This window comes from Eleginops maclovinus, chromosome 10, assembly GCF_036324505.1.
Source record: "Eleginops maclovinus isolate JMC-PN-2008 ecotype Puerto Natales chromosome 10, JC_Emac_rtc_rv5, whole genome shotgun sequence".
Classification (NCBI taxonomy): Eukaryota; Metazoa; Chordata; class Actinopteri; order Perciformes; family Eleginopidae; genus Eleginops; species Eleginops maclovinus.
In genome coordinates this window covers 6,992,900-7,010,091 of record NC_086358.1, presented here as the reverse complement: position 1 = coordinate 7,010,091, position 17,192 = coordinate 6,992,900, and the positions used below count along the sequence as shown (strand labels likewise).

The 17,192-nt window shown below is 40.8% G+C and overlaps 2 protein-coding genes across 8 annotated transcripts in view; one reads left to right on the top strand and one right to left on the bottom strand.

Moving 5' to 3' along the window:
* Nucleotides 1-34: 34 nt before the first annotated feature.
* mmp25b (matrix metallopeptidase 25b) overlaps nucleotides 35-17,192 on the top strand; it is a 27,792-nt gene continuing 10,634 nt past the window's right edge. The window contains exons 1-9 of one of the 7 annotated variants that reach the window (XM_063893883.1): nucleotides 104-126; nucleotides 4,358-4,470; nucleotides 5,292-5,518; nucleotides 5,727-5,921; nucleotides 7,902-7,984; nucleotides 8,066-8,225; nucleotides 8,587-8,660; nucleotides 9,918-10,050; nucleotides 10,156-12,110. In XM_063893883.1, the coding sequence (XP_063749953.1) occupies nucleotides 5,413-5,518; nucleotides 5,727-5,921; nucleotides 7,902-7,984; nucleotides 8,066-8,225; nucleotides 8,587-8,660; nucleotides 9,918-10,050; nucleotides 10,156-10,256 (852 nt within the window). In that variant the 5' untranslated portion in view covers nucleotides 104-126; nucleotides 4,358-4,470; nucleotides 5,292-5,412 and the 3' untranslated portion in view covers nucleotides 10,257-12,110. Of the gene's footprint in view, nucleotides 127-637; nucleotides 1,172-2,540; nucleotides 4,471-5,291; nucleotides 5,519-5,726; nucleotides 5,922-7,901; nucleotides 7,985-8,065; nucleotides 8,226-8,586; nucleotides 8,661-9,917; nucleotides 10,051-10,155; nucleotides 12,111-17,192 lie in introns of those variants that run through there. The other 6 variants (XM_063893881.1, XM_063893882.1, XM_063893885.1 and 3 more) reach the window with 6 other exon arrangements.
* LOC134870472 (protein FAM200A-like) lies at nucleotides 12,556-15,438 on the bottom strand. Its single transcript, XM_063892656.1, has 2 exons — nucleotides 13,120-15,438; nucleotides 12,556-12,981 (listed from the first exon to the last, which is right to left on the bottom strand). Exon 1 carries the CDS (start codon nucleotides 15,202-15,204, stop codon nucleotides 13,123-13,125), a length of 2,082 nt encoding a protein of 693 aa, XP_063748726.1. The 5' UTR covers nucleotides 15,205-15,438; the 3' UTR covers nucleotides 12,556-12,981; nucleotides 13,120-13,122.

Here is a 17,192-nt window from a genome sequence, read left to right as displayed (position 1 = left end):
CTCCTGATTTGGTGACAGCAAATTTCCTTTTTCCGTTTTCTTGTGAATGATACTATCCTATAACTCTCAGCGAATTTGCATGTTCACATTTCATCAGTTCATCATGCAAACCAATCCTTGAACTCGGTGAGTGATATACATGCGGTTAGTCCACTTATCTTGATGTTTTGGTGCTTTAACTTGGTGTTTAGGAGTTGGCCTCCTCGACGCAATGTCTTATTTTTGTTGAATATATGCGAGTAATATATTTTGTACATCATGTGGTAAATGTTTAGTTTTTTACATTGGCAAGCTTATCATGTTTATGACTTGAGCTGTAGATATTAAAATAATCTAATTTATAATGTTTAGTATTATTTTTAAACATATTTAAAAAAAGCTTTCTCAGACATTTAAAGATGTAACCTGTGTTATTGGATATTTACATAAGGATAAAAGAAAAATAAGCACCAATGTAGGTCATGTGTTTTTCTAAATGACTATTAGTTTCACCTTAATACCAGGTGAACAAGCTTATACTGCTCTGTGGCATGAACCTTTTGTGTGTGTACACACAAGAAGTACTGTGTGCTCCTTGACCAAGGAACAACATAATCAAACAAAAACTGGCTCCAAGATAAAGCACCTGGGTTATAGCAAACACAATATGCATCCTGGAGCATGAAGGATTATGCCCAAAACGACTCAGGTCAAAGGTCAAACACAGCCCTAAATTTGGTAGATGTGCATATGTAACTGATTATATTTTCTTTCCAACAGCTAAATTATTTCAGTGTTTTAAATTTTCTGGTGGTCGTAGTTCCTGAGATGACTGTTTTTGAGAGTGTGCCACACATCAGGGCTTTGGTTACTCTTTTTTTATTGCATGACACCAAATGTTTATTCCTTCTGTCCGTCTAACGCTGTCTGTCTCCCTTTTTCCTTCTCTCTTTTTCCTTCTCTCTTTTCCTCTCTTCCCTCCCTCCCTGCATCCCTGCCCCAGGCAGTGTGTCTAGTTTCACAGAGCAATTGAAGGTGACAGGGACAGAGAGAGAGGGAGAGGGAGGGAGGGACAGAGGGAGGACACATCACAGTATCGCCTCGGGCTACACAACAGTAGAGGAAGAGCGAGAGATGGAGGGACAAAGAGAAAGAGACGCACGAAAGTATTCATAGGGAATTCCATAAACAGGTAATTGAAACATAAAGTTATACACAGCTGAAATGTGTGGGAGTGTGCCATATACGTGTGTGCCCGCAAGTCGGAAGATTTTAACTTTTTTTTTTATTGTTCGTAGTCTTTTTTTGTGAGCGAGCCCCTTCCACTCCGCTCCCCTCACTCATAATATATGAACGCATTACAGGATCCAGTCAGTAAGAGCAATTATAATGCACTCCAGCTTGTTTTTATTTTAACGACTTGATGAATATTTGTCATGGCATTGTAACCATGGTGACTGCCTCCACCGCCGCCGCCTCCCCCCTTTCCTCCCCTCCCAGGCCCGTCCACCACCCCTTCCCCATCCCCCCTTCAGCGCTGAAAAAGCGAGGGATGGCGAGGGAGAGGGAGAGAGAGAGGTGACAGGAATGAACTAACAAGATGCACTAAAAAAAAAAGCGTGTCCTGGAGCTACATGAATCTTTGCAGTGAAGCACGCGCCGCCTCACACACACACACGCGCACACACACACACACACACACACACACACACACACACACACACACACACACACACACACACACACACACACACACACATACAAACACACACCGACATTCACACACACTCACACGTTATTGCACTCAGCACACAGAGATCACATAGGTTACGTTACATTCCAACAACTGGAACACAATAAGATGCAAAAATGATTTCTGAAAAAAGGAAAAACAAAGGCTTTAAAACAGTGGGGGTTGGATGTTAAGGGTTTGTGGGGGGGTTAATTGCATGTTTTAAGGTTTATAAGTTTAGATTTTTAATTAACTACACAGATTAATTCTCTCACTCCACTTCATTTTGCTCAAATACACATATTTAAGAGGTATTTGTACATTCATTTTGACATTCATTTTGCTACTTTATTCCTACTACACTTAACATTATAGAGGCAATTTTTACAGATGTAGTTAAAACGCATATTAAACACAGAACATACATTGATTTTGTTAACATATAAAGCATCATCATCGCTGAAGCTACCCAACATAGCTTGAAGTAGCTCCACCAGCTATAAACATTTAAATGCTGCTTATTATTTTTATGCCTCACAAATAATAATGAAATAATGATATGTATTGATATGTAGTCATTCAGCTAAATTACTAACATTTGATACTTGAAGTGCATTTTGATGTTTATCGTTGTCCTTTAAATTCCATTGAGGACCTTTACTCATATTGAAGTATTATGTGTTGTGAGTGCTTTTACCTAGTTAAAAGGATCTTAATGCTTCTTTTTACTCCTTTTTACCTTTGAACTTGTCAAGTCCTCTCCTCTCTCCGAGGCACGTCTTGGAGGAAAGTAACAGAGAAAGAAGGGGTGGGGGGGGGAGACAGAGCAATGGGGGCAGCGGAGAAAGAATAGCAGAGTATGAAAGAGAGAGGGAGCGACAGAGAGAAAGGGAGCGCAAAGTCTTGTCAACCGGAAATAAAACAAGCTGGCACCCTCCCCATCCCCAAGCCCCAACACCCACCCCAAAGTCACATACTTCCTCTTCACTCTCTCTATCTCTCTCCCTGCTTCCATCTTCCTCCTCTCCCCTCTGCTGCAAAGAGATAAATTTAAACCCCAGTTCTGCTCTGCTCTTACTCTTTGACTTGGCCATACATACCGTCATACCTGCGTCATTACTCACGCCTCACATCAGACCTTGTGTGTCTATCGCCGAGGGTTTCTGTAAGGTGCTCCTGTAACCCGCTCTGGGGCCGGACAATGCCTTTGTTTATTGTCCCATAGCTCTGAGCTCAGTGGCCTGTAGCAGCAGGACAATGCCTCTGTTGTCAGGGAACAACACCCAGGTGCTCACATGTTAGTGGTAACTTTATATTTAGCGTCTCTGCAGCACTTTAGGCCTCAACAACATTCACTATGATTAAGACATATTAGCAATGTATCCAATAAATGATAAAGAAGATAAGCTAAGACACTATGAGATGAGACATGATCGACTAGTTGATCAACAGGACATCACATGCAATTCTCACACAAAAAAGTACCAAACATTTACAGCCTTTGATAATTTGTTATTTTTAAATAAAGTTTTGGTTTTTTCAGGCTTTCGGCTGATTGCAAGTAAGTGGAGAAGATGGTGGAAATGTTCAACACTTCTAAAGTTTAGTTTACCAAACAATAAATTAATCAAGAATTAATCAGCAAATTATATATAGAGATCTTTTCCTTAACATACACATCTCGAATTGATTGAGTCCTCAATAATATCAACAATGTTATTATATAATGTTAGGACATATGTTACCAATTCATATTTTCTAGAGAATATATATATTTTTTAACACAAATGAGCTCTGATGCAAACACTTCTTTATTTTTGTTTAACATAACAGCTGATGGCAAAATCAATAACATAGTTTATAAGCAGTATAATATTGGTACATGATTCCAACTAATGTCCCTTAATAAATCCATTAGTTTTGATCAAAATGTGTAAGAATTTAGCAGCTTAAACAGATATGAATATAAAACTGTGTCTTCATAAGTCTAATATTATTTCCTAAAGATTTTATTGATACCTGTTCATCCTTTATTGTTGGCTTAAATGTATCTGCTTGCGTGTGCCGTTGCCAACTCCAGTATTCTACAATACGTACACAGCAATGCAATACAATAGTAGATGAATTTCGAAGCTTTGTTCAAGTTTTAAAATATCTCTTTTATAAAACAAGGATCAATAAAACCGAGTCCTCTCAAGTGTGAACATTGACTTGCTATTATGTTAGTTGTCTTGTGGAGCATTTGTTTGTGGGAAAACTTGTACACTTGACTGCCTATTATAGTCTCTATTTATGTGCAATTTATGGTTAAAATTGAATTCCATCATCTATTTATCACCCACTATCTCTCCATTATCTGTGCTTTATGCTCCACTCTCTCGGCCTCCCCTCCTCCTCTCGCTGGCATTAAGTTCAAACTTGACACTGATGTTGACTCACTTTGTCACCCCTCGGTGGCTCCCTCTCTCTCTCCCTCTTTCTCTCTCCCTCTCTCTCTCTCCATCGCTTGGAGGACAAGAGTGCCCGCAGACGCATTTCTCTCCAGAGCCCCCCCCCTCGCTCTTTCACTCTCTCTCACCCTGTCTAACTCTCTCCATCTCTATCCTACTCTCTCCTTTACACACACACACACACACACACACACAGTTATTGTCAACAAATCTGGAGAACAAGGGACGTAGGGGGTACCGGGGAATAAAGGTCCACAGAGGAGGAAAGTAGCACTCAGGACCCGACGCGTCATTTCACCTGGACACTTGGTAAGTTTGCAAAAATTTGAGTCTTTCCGCTGTTTTCATGTGGTGTCGTTCGGCGCTGATCTCACTTTAATGTGGACTTTGTTAGAGGCTTAGGAATGGTCGACAAGTTACTTTGCCGTGCTAGCAGAATATCCGGGTTTTAATTCACAAACGGATGATTAAATTGTCGAATCGGGGGTGCTTCACCCCATTGAATTAAGTTTGACCTTTGACATTGTGCTGCTGCAGTAGTTTCTGAGATTTTCCCAGTATTGACATGGCTTTTCATTCCTCTTTAAGTTGGATTTTCCCAACAAAAAAAGGGAAAATTAGAGAGAGATTTTATTCATCTCCGACATAGAGATATATATTTATTTGAGAAGATAAAGATGCCAATGGACATACTTGAACCTTAATGTCTTACTGAAAGTTAAACATAGGCTTGGTTCGAGTGTTTCAGAGGAGATCTTGTTCATGGAGCCGCTGTCTGTACGAGATGCCAGTTTGTGGCTACATGCAAATGCAGTGTCTTTTCATGCATACGTGTGTCCATGGAAGCTCGTGCTTACCAGCAAAGATAGAGCTAAAAGCAAGTAGCATAATAAATGTCAGGGCTTTTTAGAGTGGGTCCTAATGTACCTTTGCTCCCCATGGTATACTAGCATACCAATGTATAACACACACACGTAACGACAGCGGGCATGTAACTAACTCCATTTCTGTCTGTCATCATGAGGCTAATTCGCCACAATGCCAACCATGTGTGAACTCATGCGATATGAACCCCTCCTTCTCCTCCTTCTTCTTCTTCTTCTCTTCGTAACTCCCCCCTCCTTCTTCAGGCGGAAGAATTGGAGTACCGAAGGAGAGAAAGAGGAGCCAAAGGTGACAGTAAACAGGGGCGGACACGCACAGGACAGGACTCCGTTATTTTCTCTTCATGGTGGTTTGGACACTCGTAGTATGTATGAGAAGTTAACCATGCTGAACCTGCAGAGCGGCTCAAACTGGAGTGGGCCTAACAACTGGTACCATGACCCCACCGGCGTTCAGACGCAACACAGCACAGGTGAGTGGGGATTTTAAGCGTATGTCACTGGTCACAGATCATCACTTCATTGTTGTACAATTTAAACCAAATTAAAGCAGTGGTCACTTGTGGCTGTTTCACCCACTTCCTGTTACTTCAACGCATGCTTCTAAACATTCTGTTATTCTAAAATGTAAGAATTTTATTGACACTCCCACATCTCTTTTGTCACTTTCCTCTCTGCCAGTGTCTGAGGGCTGTCTGCTGGACACGGAGGGCAGCCTTGGGGGGGAGGCGGGGGGAGGGGGGACGGGCAGAGGGGGAGGAGTCCCCGTTGAGAGGGACGACGGCGAGGAGTCTCAGCTGAGGCTGCAGCTCAAAAGGAAGCTGCAGAGGAACAGGACCAGCTTCACACAGGAGCAGATCGAGGCTCTCGAGAAAGGTCAGGCCATGCAAGCACGCACAGCTCACTCGCTGCTTTCCAGCCAATCGCTGAACACCATGGTCATGAGTGTTGTCATGACGCAGCTTGTCCTGCTGCTTTTCCCCCCTGCCAACACCTTTGTTATATGATTATAGTGTCTACACCTTGTTTACAGCTTTTTGCTAACTGACAGGGCGAAATTACAAGTTCATATTTTGGTAGGACATGATTTTTATCAGTCCCTTTGGGGGCAAACATTGACACCCATGATCACATCCAGACGCAAATGATCCATAATCTTCCACAAAGCTTCAAAAAGCCTACGGCAGTGTGTATAGTAGAGTTCTTTTTATAATGCATCATTACTGTGGTTGTATTATGCAGCGAGATCCGGCGCTCGTAGCCAGATATTCGTTGAGAGGGATCAGAAAGCCACCCTTGACTGGATATGGCTGCAGCGGGCCCTTGAGCTAAATCAGGACGCAATGTCCACTGTGCAGCCGAGTGGAAGTGTATCTCTGTGGTCACTCCGTGCAAATGACATTAATGAGGTACTCTGACCTCAGCGCACGGCCAAGGCACAATAACAATCATGTGTTGACACAGACGCCAATTATAACAGAGCCAATTATAACAATTTGTAAGATGGACTTAATTTATGGAGCAATCGTTGTAATCTATGCGCAGTATGGATTTATTAACCATGTGTTACTGGTGTGAGCTTTGATTATTTCAGGGCTACCTCGGATCTTTTCTCGAGTCTTAAAAGGCTTTGACTTCATTTATCTGAAAATAAGGCCTCAATTGGTAATAAATAAATATTTTAAGACTGTTAAAAAATGCTAAGACAAGGAAATCGGATTTTATGAATATTTCTTTTCAGACAATTTAAAATATCAAAATAATTGGTTGAATTCTAACCTGACCCCAGGTCATTTATTTAGCTTTGTTATTGAAAAGTAGGTCTTAAATATATTCTAAGTGGCATATTAAATCTAACTTGCCTTAAACTGTAGGAACCCTTAAATTACAACATTTCTGTAAATTATTTTTGTAGCAATAAACATTTAAAAGTGCTATTTTGAAATGTAATCAACTCGGTCCCAACTGATTTGTTTTCTCTGTTTACATTTATTTGACATGCTTAGCTAATGTTAAGCATCATAAGTGCAGACAGTTAGATCTCCTAAGATGTCTCCATTAGCAGACCTGAAGCTTCAGAGTTAATTAGGGTGACTCAGGCTGTCAGTTGGAGGGTGAGGCATATTCTCGTCTCGACTTGTCAACAGCAAAAATGTCAGCAGTTTGTCAACTTTAAATGAAGTGCCACATTGAGAAATGATCCTCTGATACAGAAAGTCTCAATTATACAAAATGTTGTTTAAACAACAGCCGAGTCAGGAATTTACTCTCCTAAAGCTCCTGTGTCTGTGTTATTCTATTAGTCAGGAAACAATCAGAAAATGCTTCTGCTGATGAGAGACAACGCCATATTTAGATAGACAGAATTTAGAGGATAAATGATACCAAAACAAAAATCTAGGAGGGTTTTGTCTTAAGCTTAATTTTAGTCAACCTACTTTAAAATAAAGTGCTTAGGCAGCTTCTCAACTTGGATCCTTCATTTGAACTTTCTGCGTGTTCCATAATGATAAATAATTTATACAAAGTGCAACAGATAAATATTTCAAATATGGTTGTAAGGATACATCTTAGCTTCCTGGGTTTGTGTATTCCACGACAAGATAATTAGCGATGCGGATCTTAAGTAGTCATTTCTTTATGTGCAGGTTGTTATCTGTCGAAAATCTAATACATAATAGCTGATTAAAAAAACATAAGAGATGTTAATCTTCGATGGCTGGTGCTTTCTTTTCAAATCAACAAATGAATTCAAAAAATATGTTAACACTGAACAGCGAGACGCTCCACAATTATCCTGTCATCCTCCATTAGGACTCACACTGTGTGTCTGACATTAGTTAATATCTTCCACAGAGTTTGAAAGGACACATTACCCAGATGTCTTTGCGAGGGAGAGATTGGCCAACAAGATTGATTTACCTGAGGCCAGGATACAGGTAAGAGTGGATTTTTATTCCTCGCATTTACAACCTGTTATGTAGATTATCACAATAAAGAAAAACCTCTTTAATTGACAGGTGTGGTTTTCAAACCGAAGAGCCAAGTGGAGGAGGGAGGAGAAGCTCCGCAATCAAAGGAGGTCAGGGGGTGTGACTTCCTGTTCACAGAGCCAAGCCCCTCTGACCACTTCCTTCAACACATCTGTCTATCATCATCAGCAGCACGGCAGCAGTTCAGGTAAACACCACCAAGACCACCGTCTATTTCTAGTCATATTTACATCAGCATATCAGTTCTACTCAAAGCAAGACTTTACATTTGCTCTGTGCGATTTGTAATTACAAACACCAGAGTGACATTTTACAGGCAGGCACACCATTAGAGTTTCTCCATTAGAGCGCATCTATAGGCTATTTCCACTGCAAGATGTTCCCGTCACATGCACATAAATGTGTGTGTGAGTGTGTGTGTGTGTGCTCACCATCTCGCTGTGTGTGTGTGTGTGTCTCTCTCTCTCTCTCTCTCTCTCTCTCTCTCTCTCTCTCTCTCTCTCTCTCTCTCTCTCTCTCTCTCTCTCTCTCTCTCTCTCTCTCTCCAGGGTCCATGTTGAGTCAGGCTGAGTCGTCCCTGCCCAGCTACAGCTCCCTGTCAGTTTTCTCATCTGGAGTCCAGGTTGGACATTTCATCATTCATCATTCATCATCGGCGCCTTACAAACTTTACGAAAGCAGGGCATCGTCACAGAGCAGACCCCCCCCCCCCCCACCATCAACTCCTTTAGAATACATACATTAATGGAATTTAAAACGTATCCCCATAAACATTACTGCATATATTAATACTTCTTTTACAACTACCACTTGTAATGTAAATTATTACAGAATGTTTAAAAAAAGTCTCTTAATTTCGCTCCAATTGTTGTTAATATTTTAGTACAATATTACCTAAATGTGTCACACAAAGCCTTACAGAGGCAACTGGAAGCAAACTTTGAAATATGTGACGTATACAGTGATTTCAAATATAATATTGATTTAAAAGTGGCTATAAAATCAAAAACCGTCTCTTAAATATTCTGCTTACCCTTAGTTGTAGCATTTTTAGCCTCTCCCAGTACTCTCTAAGATTTCAAATAAGACTTCCTGTTAGTAATGTGCCTGCTTAAAACTCTCTTCATCCATTTCATTTTATCAAGTAGATATCTCAAAGCCTTAAGCTATTTTTTTAAAGCTTCATTGTGTTATATAGACCAAAACTCAGAGGGGTGTAAAGATATTTGCAGGCCGAGCTATGGTTTTTCATCAATTGCAAAATCAATTTGGAAAATCAGATATTTTAAAAAGCTTGGGACATATTTTGTGGTCTAACACCACATAATCTATCGTGCCACAAGCATGACATTATAGACATAGTTGTTCCTCCTTTATTATACATTTTAAAACACATGTTCAACCCTCTACTGCCTTTTTTACATGTCATGCGTAGATGTCAAAAATATATGAAAAACTGATACAGTTGACGGAAAATATGACTCAACATTTGTGCACTGAATAATATTCTCCGCACAAGTCCAGTGAGTAGACTTTTTAGTGTCTCTTGTTCAGTAATTATATATTTTTTATGAATACCTATTATTAAGGGTCCATAAACAATAACATAAAACATCAGTTTAAAATGACACAGTGTTGATGTAGAAACAAAGAGCAGATCATAAGGATAAGAAGTTAAATAATTTTGCATGTAGATGAAAAAGAATTTGAGTCGCTGCTATTCTCCTGCTATGCTGCTGTGCTTTAGCGCCTCTATGTGGTCAACCTTAAACAATGCAGTCCCTGCTTTGAGATAGATAATATACAGATAATATTCTTTGTCGTTGTATTAAAAATCTAACCTACCACTTTTCCTTCCTTCTCTCCTCTCCTCTCTCAGTCTATTCCTCCCCAGTCGGCCTCCTCTTACTCCTGCATGTTACCTCCATCCCCCTCTGCCCCGCGCAGCTTTGACTCATCGGCGTATTCCTCCCCTCATCTGCAGACTCCGTCCTCAGCCAACTCCAACACCGGTGAGTGTTTCTAGGGAAGATGTGGGTTAATATAACAGGTGCCGTGAAATATACTTCATCTGCTGAGATGCATAATAAATAAAACTCCTTCTCTTCTCCATCCAGGGCTCATATCGCCCGGCGTTTCAGTGCCGGTCCAGGTCCCAGGAGCAGACCAGCAGGGCATGAGTCATAACCTGGGTCAGTACTGGGCCAGGTTACAGTGAACAACAGACAATCGCTGCCAGCTGGCAAAACAGAAGAAGAACGATGAAAAATAGGGCAAGTAACAAAAAAAAGTGTCAAGAAAACAATATGGGGGCCTCACGGGTTATAAGGAAGCACAGGACTGAGCTATAGAGGGCCCTCAATGAGTTGCAGAGCCCGCATTATATGTTTACAAATTCAGTCAAGAGCAGCTTTGGTTGCACTTGACAGTACTCTGGTCATACTGGTATTTGCTTAGTATTATCAGGTTGCATTTTTTGTTTGGATAGTATGTTGATGGTAGGGCTGTGGTCAGGATTAGAAATAGGATCAGTTTGAGGTGTGTTTGGATTCAAATACAGCCAGGATTAGGATGAGGTTAATAATAGGGTTGAGGTTATACTGTCTGTGGAGATGCAACAGTGCTTTTTTAATTACCTGATAGTTGAGAATGAGCATCCATCAAAGGTGTCGAGCATTTTGGCTTTTACTTAAATTTGAGTTTATGATGAATAACCAAGAAAAAAAGACATTACTGTATTTTACACAAAGGTTCAAAAACTGAAACTGGTCTTAATACTCTGAGAGATGGGGTGAAAGGCTCTGAAATGTTACTAATTTGTTGCATACGTTGTAACCAGTTTCATCCATAGTCGGTGACCTGACATTACCAGCCATCAGCCCATTAACTTGAGATAGACTTAAAGATCTCCAATAATAGCATAAATATATATATTTCCTCATAAATACTGAGCAAGAGAAAGGGTTATGATTATACCTCTACCACGCGGAAATGGTCCTAGGTGATTTAATGGTACTAAGTAAATGCCAGCAGATGTCTGTATTGTGAAGTGTAACCACAGTTTCTTGTTGAGCAGGTCAATGACATTGTGATAACAGCTTGTTCCCTAAGCATAAGCTATGGCTACTGTGAAGATTTTAGACTTGCTAATGGCAATCACATTTACTGAAACTTAACCATTACAAAAAAAATACATCCTGCCTACCCTGCCAGCTACATTACGCTAAGACTGATACTGCATATTTTTGTACAGATAACTGTGGAATATTGTCAAGATGTTATTGGAGGGAGGAATGTAGCATGTCTTGGACTCAAATCATCCTCAAAAGCACAGAAACAACATCATTATTAGTATCAGATATCAACCGATATAAGGCTGTATATGCCTCACAGATGAATTATACAGTACAGCAATTCGGTTGTTCTCTTTGTTATATATATATACACAGTACATATGAGGACTTTACGTCAGATTCATCTTAAAAAAAAGAAGCAATTCCATTACATATTAAGCGGTGACTTGTACGTAATTGGCATTGACTTTTTAGTACGTCACTTATGAACCATAACTACTAACCAGTGACAATCAAGCATCATTGCAATCACTAAGAGGCTGCCTTCAAACCCCCAAATGCAAACACCGCAGAGACTGACAATCAAAGCAGGAGGTAGAGAAACAAAAAAAGGAAAACTGTGAAATTAATGCAACACTGTCAATACAATCGCTATGACATTGTTAACTGTGCATGACCAAAAATAAGCCGCTATAGACAATCAGCTACTTGCAGAGTTAAATCGAGTATTGTACAAAAGCGTTACTGTACATAGCAGAGTTTTAACCTCTGCTCACTTCCCTCTGACTATTGGTTGTGCTGATGCATCTCAGTTTGAATCTCATATGAAATGTCTACTTTAACTCTTATTTATTTGTCTTTTCACTCGTTCACACAAGTCCTCTGTGTTGTTTCTGTTGTCGTTGAGTGTTGTGTTAGTACTGTATAGCTACCAAGAGTCAACCCTTTTGTGAAGGCCTTGGATCCCTTTAATGAAAATAAAACCGTGTGTAATGAAAGGTCCTTATTTCTCGTGTGTGGTTCAAGGTTTTTTCTTTTTAAAAAGGTAGAGAATTTAACATGATAGCATGACTAACAAACGTACAGACAAGATATTTGAGCTTCTTACACTCTCATCATCATTACCCATGAATATAAAAAAGGTACATTTAATATAATGTGACATAATTTGGTTTTGATTTAACTCTTATCGAAAAAGGTTATTTTATGTCAGCGTTGTTTATACTCCTTGTTTCTCCTGCCCCCAAGTGTTCCAAAACGGTCATTACAGGGTTAGCATTGTATTTGTTCAGGATAAAGATATTAGAAATCATTTTCGTCGTTATGATTTAAGTTTACAAAAGTACTTTTTATTGGTTTGGAAATGCCGGACACCTGGGAGTCGGTGTGGAGAAGTGAGATTATCCAACACTCAAAACATTGCCCACATGCCTTTAAAGCAGGGGTTTTCAACTGGTTTTGTCCCAGGGACCACCATTCGGACTAGAAAGCAATCCGCGGCCCACTGATGTGCCTGCGCGTGCGCGTGTGTATTTGGTGTTACATGCATAGCTCAATGCATGAAACATGAAAGAGAGGCCACGCAGATTTTATAATAATAAAAGTAGATTTATTAAATTAAATTAAATTAAAGATTATTTTAAAGAAAGAATAAAGAATAATAAAGTGTTGTGCAATTCAGTATTGGGAAAAGTAACTAAAAATGTCATGCAAAGTCAGTCTAGGTGTGTGACAAAACAACAACGGAGAACAAAAATCCAACAACACCGGAGAACCAAAATCCAACAAATGAAGACCAAGGCAGCCTCAACTGCTGGCTGGTCAGGGCTTTTATAACCCAGCCAGGACAGACCTGTCACCAATCACCTGCTGTAGAGACAGAGAGATTGAGAAAAGCAGAGAGAGATTGAGAAAAGCAGGGAGAGAGAACAGGCTTACCATTAACACAGGGCGGGGCCTAAACCCGCCAGGGTCGTAACAGTGAAAACATGGGAGAATTAGGCCTACCTGTCAGTGTGATATCTGGGCGTGGTGAAGTCCACACAGCCTGTCTATTCGTGGCGAAATGGTAGACAGAGACAGTCTCATGTCATTCTCTGGATCAAGCCTAGCCCTGTACTTATTCTTTAAGTACGCCAGTGTAGAAAAACCACTCTCACACAGGTATGTGGTTGGAAAGGGCAAAAGACACCTCATTGCTTTTGCAGCAAGCTGTGGAAATTCTGTCTGGCAACTTATCCAGAATTTAACAAGGGGCTGTGTGTCGTACATATGCCTCCTGACAGAGTCTGTGGACATCTCAATCAGCTTATCCTCTTCCACAGCCGTCAGACTTGACCCTACTGATGCATCGTCACTGAATGGGAGCAGGATCCACTTGCTGTCACGGCGCCAATCTTCCGAATCAGTGAAGTACTTTGCGAATTGACGCACAAGCTTCCTCAAATGCTCACATATAGTGTCGTTGATGTCAGTGCTGTCAGGGTATTCCTCAACTGAAGGAAACATCGCCAAGTTATTGCTCTCCACTCGTTCGATCCACTTTGACATTTTTTTCACAAATGCGTCGAGCTTCTCGTAGAGCTGCATGACGTTTGCATCTCTCCCTTGCATGGAGCTGTTCAACTTGTTCAGCTCTGCAAAAACATCTGTGAGGTACGCCAGCTTAGTTAACCAGTAACTATCGTTGAAATTGGAAGCCAGATCAGAATGCTTCTCGCACAAGAACTCGTAGATAGCTCCGCGTAGTTCAAACACACGGGCGAGCACAGCGCCGCGAGACAGCCAACGCACCTCTGAATGATAAAGGAGAGAGCTGTGTTCACTTCCCAAGTCATGGCATAGGGATGAAAACAGGCGTGTATTCAATGCGTTTCGTTTTATGAAGTTGACCGTCTTGACAACGACATCAAACACACCACTGAGCTCAACACTGAGATCTTTGGAGGCGAGAGCCTCTCTATGAATCAGGCAGTGTGTCCAAATTACCCCCGGAGCCACCCTCCTTACATGCGCAAACAGTCCAGTCTTGCTGCCACTCATGGCTCGGGCCCCATCGCTGCATAATGCAACGCACCTCTGCCACGAGATATTGTGCTCCGTGAAAAAATCGTCCAGTGCTTTAAATATTTCTACACCGGTAGTTCGCCCGGGCAGTGGTTTGCAAAAAAGAAATTCCTCGCACATAGTGCCACTGTCCTCGTATCGCACAAATGTTAACAGTTGCGCATCATTAGTAACATCTGTCGTCTCGTCGATTTGAAGGGAAAACAGAACTGTCTGAAGTTTTGCCATCAGCTGGTCTTTGACATCATTTGCCATTTCCCCAATTCGTCTTCCGATTGTGTTGTCTGACAACGGAATAGTTTTTAATTTGTTGGCACATTCTTCGCTTACCATAGCTCTGCACATATCTATGGCTGCTGGCAATATAAGCTGCTCTGCAATGGTATGGGGCTTCTTACTTTTTGCAACCCTGAGAGCGACCAGATACGATGCTTTCAGTGCGTTTTCATTTATTTTTGCACTCTTCCTCATGGTAGCCTGCTGTCCTTTGAAATCACGCAACATCTGTTGCATGTACTCAACGGGTTTGGCCTTCAAGTGGACGTGATGCGTCTCCATATGCCGCGTAAGTTTCGACGGCTTCATAGCTTCATTACAGAGAATTGTTGAACATACGAAACACAGTGGTACCTCCTCTCCTGCTCTGTCTGTCGTCACTGTGAATCCATATTTAACATATTCCTCATTGTATTTTCTTTTTCGTCTTTTTTGCGAAGTTGACGCTTCGGAAGCCTGTCCTTGCCCTATCGTGGCGGCCTGTCCCTCTGTCGTGGCAGCCTGACCCTCTGTCATGGCAGCCTGTCCCTCTGGCACTTTCCTCACTACAAAACGATCCATTGGTGCTAGATATATAGCTAGACTAGTACATATGTAACAAATGTTTGCTGTACTACAACCTATCTTAAAATACTCTCGTCGGCTATGCTTATAAATGTGTGTCAACTTTGCTCGCAAGACTGTACGTAATGAATAATAAGTGAGGTTAGCGACGCAACTCATTACCATTAGCGAATCACAGGCTACCATAGACTGGATAGGCGCAAGGCTACATTCTGTCAGCTTGAATTTCCTTTATATTATTTTAAACATATTTTTCACGATATGTAACGGTATTCTGGAAATGTGTTGAAATATCAAAGCGAATTTATATTAAAAAAAAACAATGGTGAACTGATCAACATAGGCTCTTGTCACGGACCACATGCAATGCCGCCGCGGACCACCAGGGGTCCGCGGACCACCGGTTGAAAACCCCTGCTTTAAAGAGTTAACAGCAGTGGCGGCTGGTGAAAAAAAATCTTGGTGGGGCTAGTGTACCAACAGATTTCCCTGCCTAATTTAGCATAAGCATTCAAATGAACAGTCGGAAAATGACTACAGTTCCACAATAATAATTTAATTTCACAGTTTCCAGCTTCACAGAAAAAGTAACAATGTACAGCTATATTAGACTTTATGCTATCAAATACTATACAATACAATCAAGGGATAAATGAACAACAAGGGTATGATTTCAGCTGAATCTATACAAATCAACAGTGAGTGAGTGAATGAGTGAGTGTGGGTTGAGAAAAGAGAATGAAACAGAACTTTCCTATTCAAATGTAACATATACAAAGATTTTAGAACCAAGTTATTTTCAAAATTTTTTACATAAACAGATTATTTTAATACCCTCTCTCAAGGAAAAATGCATTTACTTGGAGAAAACAGCATCAGTGCCATACAGTTGTCATTGCATGTCACAGCCTGAGAGAAACAACAAAGCATTCTCCACAACTATATTATAATTACATACTATAATATTATTACCTATTACATCGCCATCATCTCTCTTCGTCGTCGCACGTATTTTTTCCCCACGTAGCGTAGGACAGAGTCTGGGAGTCGCACTACGAAAAAAAACTATCGCTGGCTCCTTATGTAGCTACAGCAATCCTAAACCTTCACGCATTTTACGTAGCAGTTGGGGCTAAATTTCCAGCGCCCCACCGGCGTTAAATTTGGCGACGTTGATAGGCCAATTATTCATAATTTCTCCCTAGCAACCATAACCGGATTGGCTGTTTAGCTGCCGGTCAGGGGCACTTTGCCGATCGCCCCATGAGAGAATGATACACTGTCTGTCAGTGGAAATTCACTGTTTAATGAGTGTTAGTTGGTGGAAATGTTGTTTAAATGATTTAAATTGCATGTAGGCACACACACTATTAAGTAAAACTGACATTGATTTAAAAAAAAATATGCAAGAAATATTTGTTCCCCTCAACAGCTGGTGGGGCAGAGCCCCAGCGCCCCCTATGGGCCAGCCGCCTCTGGTTAACAGTATAATGAGGTGTCTGTCATGAAGTGGACAAGGGCAGCAGCTGGTCAACCATTAGCGGGGCAGCATTTGTGCTAATGGTATGGCTCACTTGGGCCCTGGAGGATGGACAGAAATTAAAGATGGGAGAAGAGGAAGGGGGGAGGGGGAGAGAAAGATGATACTCGTGATGCTCTGCAGAGACAACTTGCATGCATGAACATAATGGGAGTCCAAGATGAGATGTGAGATGCCGTTGCATTCCAGCCAAATGCAGCGTCATCATTTTCCACCAAATGTATTATAAGCTATTTGTGTGGTATAACAATATACAGTCTATGGGTAAACAGAGTCAGGGATTTCCTACAACAAAAATAAGAATATTTATGGAAATAAATGAACATTTCTGGAACAGTAAACAATACTAGAATTTCAAAAAACATTTTAAAACATGTTTTTGTTTGGAGAATTTACAGTCACAGTCACAGTTACAGTCTGATGCATTTAGTATGATTTCATTTTAATATTGTCTGACCTAAACTTCTTCATACACAATTATACATGTCAAATATTTAGAAAAATCCTCAAATCCTCTTTTTTTAACACAATATGTATTTATCCCATCGTATAATTGATACAAAGTTGTTTGCCAGATCGTTGAGCTGTGTAAATCATGTCATGTTCTGTGCCTCACCTTGTTTCCTTTGTCGGT

Coding starts and splice junctions, on each gene's coding strand:
- LOC134870472 (XM_063892656.1), bottom strand. CDS start 15,204: ATGGTAGCCTGTGATTCGCTAATGGTAATGAGTTGCGTCGCTAACCTC.